Source organism: Dermochelys coriacea, chromosome 8, assembly GCF_009764565.3.
Source record: "Dermochelys coriacea isolate rDerCor1 chromosome 8, rDerCor1.pri.v4, whole genome shotgun sequence".
NCBI classification, from domain to species: Eukaryota; Metazoa; Chordata; order Testudines; family Dermochelyidae; genus Dermochelys; species Dermochelys coriacea.
The window spans coordinates 32903501-32926301 of record NC_050075.1 but is presented as its reverse complement, the minus strand read 5'-3'; the positions used below and the strand labels follow the sequence as shown (position 1 = coordinate 32926301).

General features: G+C 38.0%; 1 protein-coding gene across 6 annotated transcripts in view; it reads right to left on the bottom strand.

The window, feature by feature from the left end:
• RANBP17 (RAN binding protein 17) overlaps positions 1-22801 on the bottom strand; it is a 256018-nt gene that overhangs the window by 31745 nt on the left and 201472 nt on the right. For all 6 annotated transcript variants that reach the window (XM_038413649.2, XM_043491410.1, XM_038413647.2 and 3 more), the window contains 3 exons: positions 16046-16260; positions 14640-14778; positions 8426-8592 (listed from right to left, as the gene is read on the bottom strand). In XM_038413649.2, the coding sequence (XP_038269577.1) occupies positions 8426-8592; positions 14640-14778; positions 16046-16260 (521 nt within the window). The remainder of the gene's footprint in view (positions 1-8425; positions 8593-14639; positions 14779-16045; positions 16261-22801) is intronic.

The following is a 22801-nucleotide window of genomic DNA, read 5'->3' as shown; positions in this document are numbered from 1 at the left end:
GGACTGTCATTCATTGCAATAGTTATCTAATATACAGAAGTTAATAAAGCAGATTAATCTACAAGTCCCTTTAAGCCATCACTAAGTTTAGAACAACTGCCTCTTTGACCTTTAACCCTCCTGCTGTGCACCAGTAGCAGGTGCCAGCTGCACTAAAATTATGGCTGACGTGTTTTAACGCAAAGTCTTTTCTTACTTTGCTTCTGACCAGCAGCTGACCCTGCAGGAGTGATTGTCTCATGTGCTGGCCTAAAGGCTACATAAACCAGTAACTGATAAACAAAAGCATACATACACCAGCTGCCTAGCCTTAGGGTACACATCCTACACTGACACCTCTAGCAGTTTATCCTGCAAGCCAAATTATGGCTTTTTGTTTCCGTACATGCATTCTGTACAATACTTGTTACTTCATGGAACTAAACTTCCATCCACCCCAAGATCTGCCTGTGTTAACTTTGACTCAGTCTGAATGATTAGAAAGAGATTCTCATTTTGATTTAGAACCTTTAATAAGAGCATGCATTCTTCGGGTACATAGATAATAAAACTTAATTATGTAGTTTAGTGTTAAAATTCTTAAAATCAAATGCTTTAATTCATATCTAATATTGAATCAAGGCATAGCACTAAACAAAACAGTACCAGAAAGAGGACTAGGCTCCTGTGTATTTTTCTAATTTCATAATTAACAGCACTCCAGTGTAGTGATAACTGGGTGGTTAGCATTACATTTTATATTGAAGTTACTGATGCATCTACATATATGCAGTTAGAGCTAGGTATAAAGCAAACAAAACTATATTTTTCATTAAGATGAGATGGCTCTGACATAGTTATCTTACTGATACAAATTACACAAGCACAAAAACAATTGGAGTAATGATTAAATGCAGTTATGTACATGGGAGACTACCAGTGTACATGTTAACATATTTAAATGGTTTCCCTTCATTAAAAAAAATTATATATGATATTAAACCATCAATCAAAGCTGAAACACTAGAGTCTAAATGTATTGTCACTGGTTAAAATAAATGACTTTGAGACTGAATTTTGGCTCGCTCAATATGGTGTCTTTTCTGTTGCTTAGCCACCCAAGTCTCTGCTGGCTTGGGCTACATCTGGTATATTTCCATCTCTTTCAATTAATAAAGCAAGTTATGATACTATTGGATCACAGTTTTAAACTGTGCTAAGAGGCTGAAAACAGATGCCCTCATGAAAATCTCTTATTGTTGTATCAAGGCATTTAGGGCTCAATTCTGCCAGCCTTGTTCCAGCAAAGCATTTAAGCATATGCGTAATTTTAAACACAGGAACAGTTTCACTCAGTACACTGGGACTATTCAGGCACTTAAAATTAAGTACTTTACTGGATTGGGGTGTGAAAGTCCTCAGCACTTTTCAGAACTGAACCCTCGGAGTATCATTCTATTTCCTTTTAATTACATATGCATACGCTGGAGTTTCCCCATGAATTTTTCTGCATGGTCCAAAGCGTATGTATTATAAATCTCCTCAATGTTTTTATTTTATTTAGTGTGAGTGGCTCCACACTGGCTATATACTTTATTGAAGTCTATAGGAAAAACAAATATACCACATAATTAAATGTATTAAAAAAAGGAAAATGGCAATTTGGAAGGCACTTTTTATTTTAATAATATCCAGATCTGCCTTTAGTTACAACTGTATATTGCATTCTTTACTTTCCTGTCCTAAACTGTTGCTCAATGAAGCTGTGAACTGTTTACGTTATTTAAATTTTTTTTAGTTACCTAATCAAAACTCTGAGTACCTGTGCAACATTAAAACATATAAAATTAAACAACATGACCCACATAATCTACCCATCATACAACACTAGCCCTCCCCCATCAACTGCCCCAAATACCTCAAAGCACCCTTCAAAGAAAACAGATGAGCATTCAAACATGCCTGAAATCCAGCTCTGTTGAACAATTACCACATCCTACTTTAGAGATGGCCATATTTCTGTGGTGGGGAAAGTGACTCTGATATATTCTTTACTTACCTTACAGGGCTGTGAGAATTAATTCATTAGTGTTTGTAAATGTCTTTAAGACCCTTGGGGGAAAGTGGCTATAAAAGTAGACAATTGCAAGGTCAAATGCAGTTGATGCCTGAACATTTTCAGATGGGACTAGCATGCTACCTTCGTAACAATTTCACAGGATGGGCATAATTTAAAATACAAATATTTCTAGTTTAAAAACCAAAGAACAGCTCTTCCTTTGATAAGCTAAGAGGTTAAGCAAATATATTAGGTTAATTTAGCTTATCGGACATGAAAAAGTCATTCTGAACTAAGAGCACACATGAATTTAGAAGCTTTACTGGACCATTTATTTAATGACCTTTCTATTATGCAACATTTCAGCTCAAGTGATAATTACAGTAATACTTTGATAGCACCTCCCATTCATTACTCTTAATTAATACAGCCTTACAACACCCTTTTGAGGTAGGATCTATTACTCTATTTGCAGATGGCAAAATAAGTTGCCTGAGGACTCACAGGAAGTCTGTGGCAGAGCCAGGAGCAGAACCTAGAGCTATTTTCCATTCCCATGCCTTCAAGAGACACCAACACCTTAAAACATGAATGTTAAGTAGTTGTTTCTGGCACTATACCTGTCCTTGAGTCCCTATCTCATATTTGTGCTTTTAGGCTCCCATCTACTTATTTAAAAATAATGTTGCTATGTGACAGAACAAAACAAACAGAAAGAAAAGCCGTGTCCCTTTAATCACAAGGCCATACTTTTTCTCTACCGCTCTAAAGGCCAAAGAAAAAGGATTGGTGCCTCCGTGATTATGGCAACACATACATTTAGTGAATTATAGTTAGTGACTGAATCACATCAATTCATGGTACACAACCACTCACTGAGAATTTTATAAGAGAAGATTTATTGTGAAATATTTCAGGTCCAGTTTGGAATCAGAAATCTACACTCAAGATCTCTCTTCTATGCTTCTAAACTGGATACCTGAACAATGAGACTTCCCCCAACAAAATGTCATGGCTAATTGTATCCAACAAAATGAGTTGGAGCCATAAGATAAAAGACATCTTTCTCTTTTTTAAGTATGGGAAGATGTTCATTAAACAGGGACTTTCATACAGAGGCAATTGTCACAATCAACCAGTAATTTGCTTTGCCAGTGACTCCCCTGGCTTTTTCAATTTCTTCACACTCGCTTTTCAGTAAGAGTTTTTCCCCTTCCTGGCCAGCTTTCTCTTCTATAGTGAACCAGTAGTAAAGTGGTCAACTTGGGTTCATGACATCTCTCCATTACCCCCAAAATTACTTTGGATTGTGATGGTACAATTTCAGCAGTCTGACTGCACAGCTAGGCACAGAAGAATCCGAAACAGATGCCGTTTGCCTAAACACAAATATGTGTGGTCTTTTTTTTTTTGCTAATTATGAAAAACATCAGACAGAAACATTAACACATTTTATTAATGACATATTTTAGAGTGTTCCCAAGTGAGACAAGTCTACTTTAAATCCTCATGTAAATTCACAGCATCTATTAAGTATGCTGTTGCTTCTGCTGCTTACTACAATGAAATGGAATCAGAATTTTAAGTATGAAAAATGTACCATACAGTATGTCAAAATGCTTAACAATACCACTTCAATCTAAGCACAGGAAACAACAACAAAAAGGCAGCTGATTTCCTTTTTGTTGTAATTCACTTTGGGATACATGGCACGAAAAGCACTATAGAAAAGTAATTTTCATTGACTGACTGACTGCAGAAAAGAATGAATGTGGTTTCCATTTATGTCTCTGCTGAAGCATGATCCCTATAGCTCATGTCAGTTATTCAAAATCTATAGTTAAATGCAATTGGTTTAAAAAAATAGAAAGACATGTTGGCTTTTTTAGCCTTGGCTTGAACCAAAGAGCTGCACAGCACATAAAAACATGAAGCTATTTGTTTCAAAGAAGCTGTGTTAACATTACATAAGACTGGAACTCTTTAGAGTGACATTAGCTAAGAATGTAAAATTAAAATCACATCAGTAATACTGCCTCTTAGAATGGGCTCATTCTGGGTATGTGGAAGGTGTTGTTTTCGCAGCTCTTGCAATTATGCTGCTACCGGCAACTCCAATAAGGATGTTCATTCTACACAATTTTATTTTATTTTATTAATCTAGCAAACAGGACCAGCTACACTAAACAGACACAACTCTTAAAATCCCACTGCTCTCCCTCCAAGCACACTAACTCAACTGCCTACCCCATGGGGATTTTCCACTCTAAGGCATAACTAAATGAATACCTATCAACAGATTGCAGTTAATGGAAATACTTTAATATTGCTGACTGTTAATCCTAAATAATCTGCACAATTTTTTTTTTTTTTTTACCCTGGAGGCTCTAGCAGATTGGTGCCCACTGCTATACATTACTAAACATTCAATCTCATATGTACTCCTTTTTTCAAGCTTTTACTATGACTAAGCCACTTGTGTAATTTTATTTAACAGAGGCATATTTTCTGTTCTATGCTAAGTGCAAAGCGATGTATGTACTGTCACTGACAACACCTGTCACAAACTCTTCTAACAGGCTGTCAATGACAGAAGTCACACAATGATGAAGTTAACTTTTATAAAACGAGATTAGGCTGTATCTTGCTTTCATAATCCTCTTTATTAATTAGAGGAAAATATCAGGACACAAAATAAGAGGTTTTATGTGCCTAGAGATAGTATGACTATGTGCCTCACTGCCATGTCACCTCTATTATTTTCATCATAAAGCCTGTTATATCATCATCAGTAATAACCTTTTGAACTTGTATTGCATCTTTCCTCAGAGGATCTTAAAGTGATTTGTAGAGAAATATTATCAATCCCATTTTATGGATGAGAAAACTGAGGTACATTTCAATTTGTCTGATACAAAAAGAAAATCATTTGATCAAGATATTCTAGTTTCATAGCTTGTTAAACAACTTTAGATGAGATACTCTTCAAGATCCACTAGAAACTTTTAAATGTCTAATTATGATTCCAGAGATTTAAGCTGAAAAAATGTTCTAACTAATAAATAATTACAGTATCATTGCATCAGTTTAGTTTAAAGAGCTGACAAACCTCTCTAAACTCAAAGCACAATTAGTCATTAGGGTCTAGTTTTTCAGCACTGTTAAGCAATTTGTAATCCATTCCTTTTAATAGGGTTATGCATTACTTAACTGACACAGATGTCTTGAAAACTGAGACCTCTAGTTATGAAGCAGCAACCTTGTTCATTAGCCTCCATGATAGTCAAATCATCTATAAAACCAGTGTTTAATGGCCAGCCGATGAATAATCAATGGCTCACTTTTCATCTGAGTGTGAAAATGAGAATAATCTAATATCTTGTCCCTCTGGTAAGATGCAAAGCCTTGAGTTCCGTTTCTATTCAGGGCTGATTTATAACCCAATGGAAACCTGATGTAAACATATGATCAATGAGTCCCATCACTGCTAATAATAACCCCCAACCGGCCCACTCCCTCATCTCAAAAGCCATCCCTTTAGGCTATTAGCTCCAGTCAGCTAATCCTCTCTACTATTCCTGCCTGCTGCTTTTACCTTGGCCATCCGTTCAGTCCAGCAGACTCAGAAGTAATTTTATACGCTGCAGAGAGCGGGTGGAATTGATTTTTCACTCAGTGCTCAGTTCCCATCTGAATAATTATCAATTTTACTGCCTCATAAAGGGAAGAGTCAAAATTTCAAATCAATTCAAAAAGAGCTTCTGAGACTACAGAAACCATGCATGAGAATAAAGGTCAAAGTTGTCAGTGACCTCGGGAGATGATGTCAGATATTAGTACACTGAACAGTTGACATCAGAGGCACTCAATATGATATGACTAGTGCTAATGCAAATCATATTTATGCTGACTACTGGAGACCAGTCATTAATATTTAAAAGAGTATCTGAAAGCCTGCATTCAAAATAAATATAATGTATTCCACAGATTATGAAGTTAATAAAGATTGATCACTGCTTAGTCTTATGCTATAAATTGAAGATTACCGAGTATTATTAACAACACACAAAATATTACATTAAAGTTGTAACAAAAGCAACAAATGTGTGGAAATTCAGAGTCAAGGCTGCCCGTTCTGTCCTTTACACTCCCATCACTGTGCTCATATTACAGTACTGCCCACTATGACATACGCAAATACAGAATCTGTTGCTGGATTCCATAGAACTTGCACAGGGTAAGGGTACAGTGAGACATGACAATGACATCATGTTATATCTCAACAGTGCCAGTAATAAATGTCTCAAATATACTCACAATATGCTACGTGCCAGGTATAGTGGGCATGCTTAAAAAGTCAGCATTTGCCATGTTCATCCTCTAAATTAGAATAGTAAATAACAATTACCACAGTTACCCCAGTTATCACATGCCGATTTTTTTTAAATGGCAACCAACACATTTTTTACCTAAGCATGAAGAAAAAGATCATTGCAATGTGGTGTTTTGTGGACATCCTTTGTTTTCTTTAAAAGCCCCAACAATTCTGTTCTTGTGAAACTGTCAGTGAAACTGTATTGGGTGTTTTGGGACCCCATGGATCCTTGCAGTGTAGTGTAGTTCTAGGCAGTGATGAGCTGCCAAAATCTTAACTGGTTCCCTCCTCACCCCACGAGGGGGATGTTGCCCACCTCACCCCCCCGACCCCTGCCCCATCCACTCCCCCTCCCCGTCCCCTGACTGCCCCCAGAACCAGGCAGGAGGGTCTCGTGGGCCACAGTAGTGGGTGCCCACCCCACCCTTAAGAGCCAGAGGCACCTGCCAGGGGGCGAGGTGGGGAGTCCCGGAGGTGCTTACCTGGGGCAGCTCCCAGGAAGCATCTGGCAGGTCCCTGTGGCTCCTAGGGGTGGGGGGAGCAGGGGGAGTGGCCGCTCCCCCACTGATCACATCAAAAGTGGCACCTTAGGTGCCGACTCCCTGGGTGCTCAGGGCTGGAGCACCCATGGGGAAAATTTGGTGGGTGCAGAGCACCCACCGGCAGCTCCCCGCCCCGCGCCCGGCCCCAGCTCATCTCACCTCTGCTCCGCCTCCTCCCCTGAATGCGCCCTCTCCCCTGGCTTCCCGCGAATCAGTTGTTCGGCGGGAAGCCTGGGAGGGCTGAGAAGCAGGTGGCGGCTTCCTGCTCAGACCGAGGGTAGCGGAGGTGAGCTGGGGCGGGGAGCGGTTCCCCAGCGCGCCCCCTCCAGGTTACCTGCTGCGACGCGGGCGACCCTCCTCGCACTCCCCTGCCCCAGCTCACCTCTGCCTCCCTGGGCCTGAGTGCGAAGCCGCCGCCTGCTTCTCAGCCTGCTCTGGCTTCCTGCGCGAACAGCTGATTTGCGGGAAGCCGGGGGGGGGGGCGAAAGACGCAGAGCGGGGCGGCGCGTTCAGGGGAGGAGGTGGAGCAGAGGTGAGCTGGGGCGGGGAGCTGCCGATGGGTGCTCTGCACCCACCAAATTTTTCCCTTGGGTGCTCCAGGGCTGGAGAACCCATGGAGTCAGCGCCTAAGGCGCCACTTTTGGCCGGTTAAATTTAGAAACCCTTTTAGAACCTGTTGTCCCTTGCGGAACAACCAGTTCTAAAAGGGCTTCTAAATTTAACAAACAGTTCTAGTGAATCGGCTCCAGCTCACCACTGGTTCTAGGTATTAAAAAAAGCCATATAAAATTTTAAGATAAACTAATTAGTCCGATATCCTGCATCTGCCTAACCATCGCATAACCTTAAATGTATCTGGACTATAATGTACACTGCTGGGAGAAAAAGTCCTTCCTGACTACTGCTGTAGTCAGTTTCTTCCCTGAAGCGTGATATTTGATTACTCTTATATTTGCCTTTGACACAAAACCCCCCAAATAAAATGTCACCTACCACACAAATAAAATATTGTAGCACCATATCAAACACATCCAACTAGAAAAATGTGCTGATTTAAAATACTACAATGTTCTTGCTCTACCTCAAATATTTTAGACATACCCCCTCCCTTTTAAAAAAAAGTAACTGTGGGGGATAATTTCTAAAATTCATAATGATGAATATTGCATTTCATCAGCCTATGAACTAAAGTGAAACATTGTAAAAAGTTATCCTAAAATGTGAGTACAATAGCCATGTCATCAGCATGACAAAAAATATCTTCACAATACTGCAATAATACTGGCATGAAAACAACTCTGAAATTAATTGGGGTACAAGTAAATCAATTTAAAGAGACCAATCAAGTTAGTAAATAATTGGAGTTATCATAATCTAAATTACTTCAAAATGATGAAAATAAATAGGGAAAAGCTTTGTTCACAAATTTAATAATATCTCAGAGGAAAGTTGAGCAGAGCTTACGTTTACCTGCTGTAGGACTTCAGGGTTCTGTTGCATGAAGTGCAGTAATCTTTGTCCATCCTGTGATATTTCTCTACATCTTACTGGTTTCTTGCCTTCTTTTGCTATGTGCTTGAAGAGGGAGGTAACAACGTAGTCTAAACTAGCACAACAGCTGGAGGAGACAATTGTATCTGCATAAGCAATGAAAGAAATAGTTTTGTAATCACTTCTGTAATAAAACAAAACAATTATTATGAATAACTTGCAGGAGTGAAGAAAATAATACACACAAGGCAAGCCTGGAAGCTTATTTTAGATATCAGGTTAAATGATACTTAATTTTACTACTTGTTCTTTTGCTTTTAAAATGTCTTGGTATTAAGCAGATTATGGCCCCAATCCTGCAATTCACAATGGACAGTGGACTGCTGGGTCCATGCAGAGTCCTACAAACTTCACTGAGGTTCTGTGTGAGCAGTGATTTACCCACACACTGTAAATTGCAGAATCAGGACATTACTTTTACTGATATGAAATTATATATTCAGCAGACTTCAGATTTTTGGAAACTACGATTGTTTGTTTATAGCCTTTTTACAGAATTTAAAAATTCAATTTAAAGAGACATTGTGAACGTTTAAAGTAACTTTTTTAACCTCTTGACTGCTGCTGAGCATCTCAGAAGTGTATAAATGAAGGTTTGTATTCACAAATGTATTAGTAGCATCCCCCCCCACCCCGAAATATTATGTATCATTTTCTAGTATACAAACGTTTGCCAGATATTTTACAGGACACACCTAAGTGGCGCTTCCCTGCCCCTCGGAGCTTACAACCTGCACATTAGATGCCAAACAATGAGTGAGGATCACAAACAGCAGGGAGGGGAATGGGGTAAGGAAGGAGAAGTTTTACAGTAAAGTATCAATTGGTTACCTAGTTTAAGGCATGATGGTTCAATTACCATTTTTAAAAAAATAAAGAAGATAATAACATTATAGGAATTATGGTTACTGACTAATGTTCCATTTTTTTTCCTGGAATGTAAAGGCATGACAGCAAAGTAGGATATGTTGGAAGCCGGAGCAACAGCAACCTCATATCTTTACTTCTTGTATCTATAACTAAGGTAACACATTGAGAGATTAAAAGCTTAAACCTATTTGAAAGTAACTATGTATGTCTGATTTATGTAAGTTATTTTGCTTACACAGCTAGGTGTTGCCTGCTGTGGAAGTGGATTCTGTTTGTTTACATGCATCAGAGTGGCGAGAGCAGTATGCCGGCCCTTTTTTCTCTGTGCAGTCTCCTTTTCTTCCTTCTAACTGTACTGGTACAAAATAGTAGCGCTCACCCATATTTTTCCTTAGTCTAACAGCTGACATTTTTCCTGGCCCAAAGCATGCTGGCTGCAGTTTAAACCCTCAATCACTAGCCTCAGCTGTAGTTTCCCTACCAATTCTAATACCAGGTTCTAATTAGAGTCCCAGTTTAACCAACTGTTGGTTCCTTATGATCCTAGCACCAAAGTTCTCTGCACACAGAATTTTTTAACTTCCTCATTTGCTGGATGCAGGTTTCAGTCACAACTGATGTTCTCCGCAGGTGCAAACATCACATTCAAATGAGCTCACCAACATTTAGAGGTCCATCTTGCTCCTGCTGATTTGAGTGGGAACAAGACTAGGTCACTTACAGCTCATAGTGCTTACATAGATGGGCTACCGGAGTAGGGGTGCGTGGGAGCCGGAGAAGGAATTAAACTGTTAAAATGTTCATTTGGAAGGGAAAGAGATTAGAAGGATCCAATTAAATGTATCTTGAGTTCTTTGAACTAAGCTAATTTGGAGGCTTGCCAACCTTGCAGCGTTCATTTAAATATATCCTTCTTGTCGCTGGAATTCTTTGATCTGTGTCAATTTAACTCTTTAAACTCTGTGTATCATGTTGTTTTTAACTTTCCTTTATCTAAATACCAGTATTACATACCTTACATTATATACCAGTTTTCAAAGTTACATTCTTTTGAGGTCTTTGGAAATATTTAATGGACAGCACAGTCACAACTGACCTCACAAGGCTATGTCTACACTACGAGCTAGGGGTGTGATTCCCAGCTTGCGGACTCATACTGAGTTACCTCTCATTGGGCTAGGGTGAATATCTGCAGAAGCACAGCTGTTGCAGCACAGATATGTACCCTCCGATTTCATGCAGGTTTGTATTCAGCACAGCTAGTCTGTGCTGCCACTTCCACGGCCCATGCTACCACAATTACATCATCGAGCTAGCATGAGCACGTGTAGGTGAGCTGGAAATCACACCCTAGCTTGTAGTGTAGACGTAACCTGTGACATGATCCTGAAAGATATTAAGCACTTCTGAGAGGTGCTGCGCTCCCTCATTTTCAATGGTTTCCAGTGAAGCTGTGGGTGTTCCAACATCTCACTGGAGCACTTCATACCTCGCAGAAGCGAGCCCACTCCACTAAAATCAGTTGATGTTTTGTCATTGAATTCAACTAATGCAGGCGGCTGGGAAGATCTGCCTGAGTAAAGACTGCAGGAACAGGCCCTTACTGTTTTCTCTACTAAAAACAGTCCTGCATGTAAACAAGAGATACAACTGATGGCTGAACTGCAGCAACATCAATAACGGTAATGTATTTGAAAAATACAAATTCCATAGGATGGCTTTGTTGTACTTCTACACCAGTGATTTAACTCCATTTGGTTTTAAATTAAATACAACAAAGTAAATCATTAACATCCATTTATAAAATCGCAGTGGCTCTAAATACATTGATACTGTGCAAGTAGATATTTTACATTCTACAGTAAGTGATCTTAGAAGGTCAGTGGACAGGTCTATCCTATCACCAGCTCATAAGGATCTGATACAAGTGTTAAGGGCTACTTATATTTTCCCATAACGATATATCAAACATGCTTTTCAGTGCTCATTTTTCCTTCTGATTGCAAGGGCATCACAGACATAAAGGTCACGCAAGCCCACCAAACTGATTTTTCTGGGTGTGCAGAGCCTTGTGTTGAAGCTGGCTGAAGTTCTTATTGAATCTCATACAAGACAGATAATCATATATACAGAGCAAATAAGCTTAAGAAAAAGCTACAATTTCTGGGCTGGAGGTAGAAGGGAAAGATGGAAAAGGGAGAGAAAGGATCACACGGGAAAACTGGGAGGCAGGCATGGATAAATAGGAAAAGCCAAGATGATCTCCTGAGCACTCAACAGTTACGTATTTATATCAGCCTTAAGGTGGCTGGCATTATTGAAAAAACAACTTGAAGAGGCCTTTTGGCTTTAACATTAACATTTGGTGAATGGTGCCAATAGATGTAAAGAGCATTATTTTTAAATGGCTTGCTAACATTGTTGAGCATGCCATAATTTAAGAGATTTTTTTGTTTCTAAGATAAAGGTAAATGGGACAGACTTGTGTTAAGTGGCATTACTCTGTCCATCAATTTCGTACACTACAATGCCAGCATTATCTACCTTTGTGGGTAAACTAGGAAAGTAAACAGATTTAAGCAACTTAACATCTAAATGAGAAAGCAAGGCATAGAAAATGTTATATTTTTCTTTTTCTCAATGAATGGCATAATTGCACTATTAATCATAGGAGAATTAGAAAAGCTTCACATAGAGATTAGTGACAACATGCCAGGCAGGCTACATTAAAAGGTTCCAATCCACTGAGTCAGCTGTGAAAAAGCCAGGTAAACACTTTAGAAGAGAATTGTTGGAGTGTTTATCCTTGCAATAAAAGCCTAGATGAGGGCTTCCATTACAGCTGATTTACAGCCAGGGGCCTCCAAAGGAATAAATATCATTTCACAGTATATTATCAAGTGTGAAATCATGATGCATGCAGAGTGTCCACTCAGGGACAGAATGAACAGTGCTGAGAAATGAGGATTTGGGGCTTCTTTATTCTTCAGTTAGAGCTACAATACAAATCTCAAAATGCTGAGTATCCATGAACTAAGAGAAATTAAAATATATAGACAAACATTTCTCCTGGGGGGGGGGGGGGGAAGTCATTTCCTGGGATTTAATTTTTTAAATAAAAGAGAGGTACTTCATTTTTGTAATTATTTTTGAAGATGATTCATACGTTCTAATGGTTTACAATACATTGTACCCTATCAGACTGCTTGCAGCCTTGACCCTGCTATTCTTCAAGATGCTTTTGCAGCATGCATGCTTTGCTTCACTAAGAGAGGGATCCAATTTATATCAAAATTGTCCATTTTCAAAGGGCAAAAGGCTATGTTGCAACATGAACAAAAAATGAAATAATTGTTTGCTTCACTGTCAAATAACATGTATTACTCCATATGCTGGGATTTTTCAAAGAAGCCAAAGAGAGTTAGAACCCAAATCCCAATGAAATTTAATAGGATTTGGGCACTTAACTCCCTTAGGATCATTACCACTAATTGCTCTTATTGAGGGAAGATCAGCTTTTGTTGACATCCTTTGTAGGAACAGGAAAATTACTCATTTTATTATATAAAGTTAACTACCTGAATATATTAATTGATTTTATGGCTTATGTGACAGAATCGATACCTTCCATCAAGAAATCAGTTTTCGATACATGTTGATGTTATTAAGAAACAGGATATCATAGCTAAATAATCACTTTACCACTCAGACATGGAGTGTAAAAAGGGTTTGTTTCTGATTGACAGTTCAGGGAAAGACAAGTGAGTTCCTTTTAATGTGCAAGTGAGGTTCATTCAGATCAAAGGGTATGTCTCATTACTTAACATTTATGTAGAGTCAAATGTTCTTTTGAAATGCTAGGGAATGCAAGAGAAAAATGGGAAAATAACTGGAACTTTACTAAATATGGTAGATAGCAGTCCAACATAACTCAAAGTGAACAGAAATTAATTCACCTGCCAAGAAATAGCATCTGTGCAACTATTATTGTCAATACACTAGTGGAAAAGATTGCTTCAGAACCACAAAGTTACAATAAGGTTTGTATATGACCCAGTCAAAGTAGTTGGGTATGGGGTGGGTGTCAAACTAAATAGAGCTGAGTGAAATTTTTTGGACAAATAGTTTATCTGGCATTTTGGTAGTATATAATAAAATGATCTGAGGACTCCTCAGTAATGTTGCTTATCTATTCAATGTCCGTTTCCCCACTAAACATGCTTTTTCTAACAGGAGAAACATGGAATCTGTTTTGTGAAGTTCTGGAATGCTCTGTGATGCCCAGTGTACTCATTCATTACTACAGGGCTTGACTGACCTTAGAGGTAAACAACTCTAGTTATTAGAAAGTCTATATAAACAAATATCATACCTACAGGCTATTCATTAAATACAGCTCCTTCCACAAAGTAATAAGAGAGCCATTCCTGACTATCATTTTAGGGTCCTGTTTTCTAGGCTAGTTAGAAAATGTAACTGCAACATACGCATCTTTCTTTAAGGCTCTATACTCTATCCCTATATTTTGACTGAATTTAAGCTATTGAAATCAAATTTCAGTTTTAATCAAATATCTGGACAATAATCTGTTAAAAAGTGCTAATGAATGAAGATCAATTACAACCAGCCTACTTTTAATATAATTCTAAGTATGATGCTTGTTTACTCAGTACAGCCAATAAATATTCTTTATAATGTAAAACCTAGTTTTTCTTTTTTATTGAGAAGGTTAGCTTAGCCATCTCTACTCATCTACCAGTCATGCTGATAAATGAAAAGTGAACAGCCGGAGGTTACTATTCCATATACTAACAAATTTTATCTCTGAAGGGCAAAATGAGTCATATACTAACATTCTCTACTGTGAGGATTATGGGACAAATAAATCATTTTATATTTCATTGCTGTAAAACTTCTTCAATGATAACCCAACATCATTATTATTTTTAAAGTTTCTAATTTGTAGAAAGACCATTTTAAAATATTAATGCAATACACTACTGGCCAGTCTTTCAGAAGAGCTCAGCTCCCATTTAGACACCTAAAATAAGTGATCAGATTATCAGAATGCTCAGCACCCACCATCTCCCATGGTCTCTGGACAATAATTTGTTACATGGCAAATGAATGTTCTAATGGGCCACTTTTTGTAGAAGGTCAAGTGAGAGTGGTTGGGTGCTGAGTTGTTCATTTCTTAAATCTCATTCTAATGACTACATATTCCCCACATTCCTATTTTAGCTAAATCATAAGTAACACTTACCTAGTGCAGTAAGTCCTTCAGATATTGAAGTAAGAATATACATTAGCACATGAGGTTCTAAACTGGTAATGAAACTCATATGATCCTGGGTGAGACATTCCAAGAGCGGGTAATAAGACTGACTTAGTTTTCGATATTGCTGAAAAAGAAAAACAAACATTGATAGAAAGTAAGAAATACTATGGGCTAATAGAAATTATAGCATTAAAAATGCAAAGCTGGCTGAAATATTAACAGGATTATAAAAATTCACAGAATGATGCTGTAATAAGTCTCAATTATCTATTAAACTAACAGCTTTTTTCTATAAAAAAGTCTTTCTATTTATGGAGGAAATCTTCGATTGTAGGTTACCATACAAATACATAAACTCAGTTTTAGTTTACAAAAATCCCTGGGTAATGAAGTCATATTAACCTTTTTAAGCTACATCCCATTAACAGCTCAGTAAAACTGGTATAAAACATTATTCAGATCAAGTGTTCTGGGACCAATTTGACAGTTCAGTGACTAGTGCTTCCTCATGCTACGAAGAAGACTTTTTGAGACTAACCCCAGGTTGGCTGAACGCATCACAGAGATTACGGTTTTGTGCAATGATTCTGCAACTTGACCAGCACAGATGGACCCTTGTGCCCACTGACTTTAATTGGGTTCTGTGTGGGTATAAATATATGCCTGTCTGGATCCATTTGCAGGATCAAGGCTTTAGAATGGGTTATTGGGGCATTACCTTCACTACTGACATGACTGTCAGACTTGGCTGCATGGGCACTCACTATCATGTAGCTATATACCAATATTTGACTGGGGTAATTTTTCAAAAGGGCTAAGGCAAAAGTCTGAGTATTTAGCACCTCTAACTATCTGATTCATCCCTCAGTGCGGAAAATGGCAGCTCCAAATAAAAATGTTCTGAAGCTGATCATGCACTCGATTTGTTGTCTTTGAGAAGTGACAGTTCCATTGGTATGAGACTAGCCATCTCAAAGAAAGTTTGGTTAAAATTTTAATGTTGTTTTATAGAAAGCACACCACAAAAGTTATATAAATTCAGATTAATCCCAGGTTGACTGATCATATAGGGCCAAATACTGCTTTAAATTATATCCAGGGAACCCCAATGTGGTTTTCCCAGACATAAAAAGCCAGAACTGGCTTCTCTCTTTCCCAGACATGTTTTTGTGAATATTTTGGAAATGTTACAATTTGCTATGACAATTCTATCATACATGGAAATACTAATATTCTGGATGTGACTATAAATATACTCAAGTAACTGGACTAAAAACATAAATTGCATTTGAGCTGTTCTAGATCCTGCTGTCTCATTATAACAATTTGAAGCCTGTGGTGATATTATTTCATAATTCACATAAAGACTCCCAAGATGAATAATTGCTTACAAGCAAGTCACTGTGGGATACTGAAAGCAGCATTTTGACAAAGGCCTGGAGTACATTGTCAAAGTGGTTGTCCCCATACAACTTGAAGACGCCAAAGCTGACATAATTTCCACATAAGGCAGATTTGAGTGCAGAATAGCAGATGGAAATGCCCTTGAGTTTCAGTGGATAAACCTGATCTTTTGACAGAGTCCTAAGAGACAGGATCTGATTACCTGTTCAGAAAAAAAGAAGAGAAAGAAACTGACATAAACAGTTGCAAATCTGGATAGCTCTGTCACTTAACATTCATTTCACTCTTTTAGTCTTTATTTTTATTATTGCCTATCTGCATAGTATCTTGCTTTTGTAATTATAGTAAAAAAAACCAAAACAATGGCAACATTTTAAATACATAGCATGTATATATTTAAAAAGCTGCTAAGTAATTAAGAGTGTAAAAAGTAAAAACATAACCTATAAATTCTCAGTTAGCGACGTAGGCCAACATCCTCAATTAGCATAGACCTTTCAACCCAGGCACAGACACACAGCCTTCAGTGTGGCTCCCACATGGTAGATCTGACTGAAAAATCAGGGCCTTAACTGATAGTTTTTCATACTGTAATTTAGCCTGGTTTTGATCCATTATCATGGTGGTCTCTTGGGATGGTTGTTTATGTACACACACATTAAACATACCACTCACACCACAGATATGTCCATTACAAAACCAACTATTTTACCAGTCCACAGATGTGAATCACTCAGATAATCTCAGTATTTCTAATGCAAAAATATTACAGAACAGTAAATATTTGGTGTTGCTAGTATGAAGCAATAGTGATTTTTGGTTCTGTTGTGCAATAACTCACAAGAGCTCTACTAATGCTATTTGTCTATCCAGGTACCTATATGACCTCCATTTTCATAAAAAGAAAAGGAGTACTTGTGGCACCTTAGAGACTAACAAATTTATTAGAGCATAAGCTTTCGTGAGCTACAGCTCACTTCATCGGATGCATTTGGTGGAAAAAACAGACTTAGAGACTAACAAATTTATTAGAGCATAAGCTTTCGTGAGCCACAGCTCACTTCATCGGATGCATTTGGTGGAAAAAACAGAGGGGAGATCTGTTTTTTCCACCAAATGCATCCGATGAAGTGAGCTGTAGCTCACGAAAGCTTATGCTCTAATAAATTTGTTAGTCTCTAAGGTGCCACAAGTACTCCTTTTCTTTTTGTGAATACAGACTAACACGGCTACTACTCTGAAATCGTCCATTTTCATAGTATCGGAGCGCCTCAGTCACTATTGTATTGATCCTCACAATGTCCCTGTAAGAAGAGAGGTATTATTCCCTTTAATTGAGGCACAGTGATTCTTATGGCTTGTCTACGTAACATCAGCGTTGGCAGGCAGAATCGAACCTGGGACCTCTAGAGCTAAATCATATGTATAAGCCTCTACTGCATAAACTAAAACCAGATGGCTCTTAGCCAAGGCTATTGCAGACTCATCAATCTCTAGGTGGTCTAGGTGCCACTAGAGGGGGACAGAGTACTACACCCAGCAGGCATGGATTACATCTATACTGGGAGTTATTCCCAAATAGCTAATCCTGATTACCAATAGGCATGAACGCTCTTACGCTAGAATAAGAGTGTCCATGCGGATTAAGTTAATTTGGAATAAAGCACTCTTATTCTATTTGAAGCACCTTCCTCACTGGACCATGCTCTTCTCATAGCAGGGTAGCTGCTAAAGAGTGAGATGTAAGCTTAGCACTGATTTTCTGATACTGTTCTTCCACTTACTTGAAGTAATCCTTCAGATATAAATACATAAACCAACAATACAAGGGACAGTACTTAATGTCATTTAATTCATAACAAGGCCTGATTTTAAGGGGACTTTCACCCAGCCTTCTGTTCTGCTGATGCAATTTTGCATCTGTAAATATTGTACTTTCATTAATTTTGTTCTCACAACTAGTTCTGGATGCAAGTTCTACCACTCCAATTACTAACTACATGATCTGCATCTGTAATTGGGTACTTAACTAAACAAGTGGTAGGATGTAACCCCTAAATCTATTGGTGGTGTGAAAATATATGTGCATATGTTGCACCCATAAAAGGTAAACTGTCATTTTAAAATCTGGATTGGAATGGTAAAACAGATAACAAAACAACACAAACTTTCACATTGGTGGTTTGGCACATTGCAAATATCAAACAGACACAGACATGGCATCATTTCATACTAGTATTCTTGGGCATTTTCTATTCAACTGAAAAGAAGGCAAATAAGTCTCCTGGATGCTTTAGTAAAACTGAAGAGACAAGGTGGGTGAGGTAACATCTTTTATTGGACCAACTTCTGTTGGAGAGAGAGAGAGAGACAAGTTTTCAAATTTCCCAGAACTCTTCTTCAGGTCTTGTTTCTTGAATATTCTGGGACCCACATGGCTACAACAACACCGCATAAAGTAAAATTGGAATATTATAGTGAAAAGAAGAGGAAGGGGAGGGTACATTCCACAAGTTGCACCAGCAAGGAAACGTGAGTAAAGACTCTCTAAGTAACGTAACCAATATGTTCAAGGCCAAGATGTTCAAAATTGGGTACCTAAAGTTTTCAGAGACCAAAACTGGATGTTGGCATTTGTGAGAGTCTACAATGGATAACGGTATATTTTAGCATTCTCCTCCACCAACAGGTGTCGCTGTAAATGCCAATACTAAGCTACAAAAGAAGGAAATAGAAAAATAGTACCTGAGCATAAAAAACAATCAATTTTTAAATTGGGCAGTAGATTAAAAATCTAATATTACTAATATAGCAAGGAACAATTTAACCAAAAATTTAAAAAGAAATGTTATTTTATTAAGTTGCTAGGGCTGAATGGATTACTACACTATGTTTTGAAATACATGTACTAGAGGCAATTTAAAGCTCATTAGAAATAATTGTCTCTGGCTACTAGAAAATGTGGTAAAATTTAATCCTCATCCAAATGTTACCTGGGCTCTGAGAACAGGAAATTGTTTTGTGCTACTGTGGCTAACCTCAACGCTGACCCTTTGCAGTAACTGCTAGAACAGCTGAAAGCTGAAGCAAAATTAAAAACTTATATCAAAGTATATCATGACAGAATGTAGATAAATAAAAACGGCATATTGAAAGTATTATTTTTGTGTCAGTCTACTATAACAGAGAGGTAGAGGTGTTACTAAAAATGTAAAGAAACCACAAAACAAAGGAATAGATGCTCCCAAAATGCACTGGAACACAGTTCTTCTTCAGCTGGGAACCTAAGAACATATAACAAGGAGATTTAGGGTTTATCTACACAGGGACATCCAGGAAAGTTAATCTGAATTAACAAAAGGTGTGATTCTGAAGTGGATAGTTAAAATGAATTCCAAAGTGAATTAAGCTAAAAAGAATTAAGGCCACTTCAATTTTGAGTAATAGCATTCACGTAGGGATTTAATGCAGTTTAACTAATGTAGTTCAAATTCACACCTTTAATTAATTTGGATTAACTTTCCTGGATGTCCCTATGTAGACAAGCCCTAAGAACTAGACTTGTAAATATAGAACTAAAAGTGAAATTCAGTGACCGTATATTGCTAAGAATGGTGGACTCCGCTGTCCCAAAATCCTGTCAATTTTCCCCTCTGACAGTAATTTTTTTAATTATTTGTATCCTTGAGGATTTTTATCATTCAGTCATACTGGCTGCAAGGGATACAACACAGTATCTTTTGCCACACTAACTATGGAGTGCTACAATGAGAGTTTACCTCTCAAGCAGGAGCCTAATCCAAGTCCAAATGAACGTAGGGTTGGTTTTTTTCACACCACTTCAGTGACTGCATTCTGTCACAAAGTCTGCTTAAACTAAATTGCCTTTGCCACAATACCTATGTAAGTGAAAAGGTATTATAATGGAGATTTTAGTTGCTGGTGCCATGGCATTCACAGCACAGCAATTGGTAAACAGACTTAACGGTAGGTATCCATTTATTTAGGTTCTGACTTTCAGAAGTGCCATGCACCCACAATTGCAGTTGAAGACAATGGGGGTTTGAAGATACTCAACACCTCTGGAAGTGAGACCCTTAGGCGTTTATACCATACTCTTCATTGCAATATGTAAGATATCCCTATATACCAGTCTGCCATTTCATAGGACACTACAGAGAGTGTTCCACTTAGAGTGAAGTGGAGAGAAGAGATATATAAATCTGCAAACACACTCCCTTTTTTACTTGAACACATAATTCTTATAGAATACCGAAATACAGAATGCAGCATGTGTTTGTGTACATACAGCAGTCCATACACATGCCAATCCACCTAAAATGCAAGTTGTGAGTGGAAAGAAGTGTACGGTCCTCCCAAATGAATGTTCAGAAAAGTCATTCATATTTAAGAAATAAGACAAGAGTGAAAGTGCATTTAGAGACAGCAAATGCATGCTTGACGTAACGGTACTGTAGGAGACACAAGGCCTGAGGCAATAGTTTTTCATTGCCTGAGGAAGGTCACATTTTCTTAGACATGCAGTGTCTGTGTTTAAAAAAAGGAAAGAATCACATGCCAGACAGCTCTGATCAGGGAGTTCTAGACTGAGGAAACCAAAGAGTTGAAACAATAATCACCAGTGCAGCACGTTTAGGACTGGCACTGGATGGCCAGGCACTGGATGACCTCAGCTGCTGCTTGTGCATTGCAGGGTTGACCAGACAGAGAAACAGATTGGACCGAGGTTTTGAATTGATTTATAGATCAAGAGGATCCTCAGTGTAACTGAGCCATAATCTGGAGTTTTTCTATTGTTAGTTTGGTGTCAGTCAGAATTCTAAAAGCAGAATTTTTACCTACTGGATATAGATACGTCTCTGTGTGTGAGGATATCATTATTTGAGAGGAATCGAGAAAAAGTCTGTATTAACGTAATCCCTCATTTCACTTACTGATGTAAATCACACTATAACTAAGTTTATTTCCACATTTATATCAAGTATGCATCTGTGTTGCCAATTTTTCCAATTATATCATTAGTCTTGTGTTGTATGGTGTTTTTCTTAAAGTTCCACTTCATAAAATCATGTTGCTATATGAGACTCAGCTTTTGTTTAGAAAAAAACAAAACATGTTAACGGGGGGGGAGGGGGCAATCCTTCAAAGGACAGCACAGGGCTTTAGATACTCCAGTTAGCCAGAGATCCTCGAATAATAATTTATATAGTGCTTTATACATCCAAATGACTGTACAGACATGAACTAATTAATTCTCTCCTCTCCTGAAGTAGTATTATCCCTATTTTAAAGATTGGGAAACTGACAGAAGGGTGATCTGAATTGGTCAAGATCATGCAGTGAGTCACTGCCAGAGCTAGGATAAGAATCCCAGAGCTCTGGATTCTCAACCCTTTGCTCATTCCTCCAGAGAACACCACCTGCCCCCTTCCAATGACTCAAAAGTGTACCCCTAAATGTTAAAGAAATGTCAACTGAACGATAAAAAAACATATGGACTATAGTTTAGTTACTCTGAGATAGAGTGCCTTTTTTAAAGATAAATTAAAAGTGCTCTTAACATAGTCTTATTGCCATAAAAAGTCAGTATTGGCCAACATATGAGATTCCAGAGCACTTCCCTATACTTAAAATGTCAGACACTGCATTGTGATTGGTGGTAAATAGTGGCATTTTAATAGTGATGATTGTAAGCCAATTTATTTTAGTCTCTTGAAATGGCTTTACTGCCCGTTATAACAAACTAAATCAGAGAAATACCAATTTGTGTTGGCAAGGTTCACTGCAACCCAGAGACCTTCACCTGTATGTTTTCGTCCTGCAGAATGATTCAAACATTTTCAAACATGTTGGGAAAACCTTGGCTACCTTTAAACATGCCTATAAACATGTCAGTCTCTCTTTGCATAGTAGGACACACATCTACTTTATCAACATTTTCAAAAGGAGACAAAAAATGAAAATGAAGAAAGAAGGGTTACACTTATCCTATAGTAACTGTGGTTCTTCAAGATGTGTTGTACACATAGATTACCCCAATCACTCAAACAAGAAAAGAAAAGTTAACGATTTCCCAATCTGTCACAATCAGGCTTTGAAAAGATCATTATTGTCTTCCAGAGCCCTTTCAATGCTGCTAAGGACTATATGGACAGTTATTAAAAACTACAAAACAACGTGGACACTGTGATGCTGGCAGAGAAGGTGCCTGCTCATGCCAAAGTTCCCTGAACACTGACAGATATATAGCTGGAACCAGTCTGGCTCACCAGTGTGTTAGTATTGTTAAACTAGGTATTAGAATTATAAGAATGTGTTTTAGTGAGTAGACTTTATTGAATGTTTGTGAGTTAATGCATACATTCATCTCACTAAACATCTGTAACCAGTTTCTATTACTTTTTGAAACTTAAGATTGGAACTCATTCATGTGTAGATATGTTTACCTACTTTAACCTTGCAAATAACTTTCTTATTTTCTTTTCCTAGTTAATAAATCTTTACATAGTTTATTATATGATTGGCTACAAGCGTTGTCTTTGGTATTAGATCTAAAGGGCAACTGACCTGGGGTAAGCAGATTGGAGTACCGAAGGATACCATCTGTGACTCCATATTAAGATCATTATAGTGCCTGCGGAGTTTACACTTGATAATTGGTTGGTAAAATCTAAGTGCAGAACTCACAATCAATTTGGGGTTCGTGCCTTGGTTCTTAATAG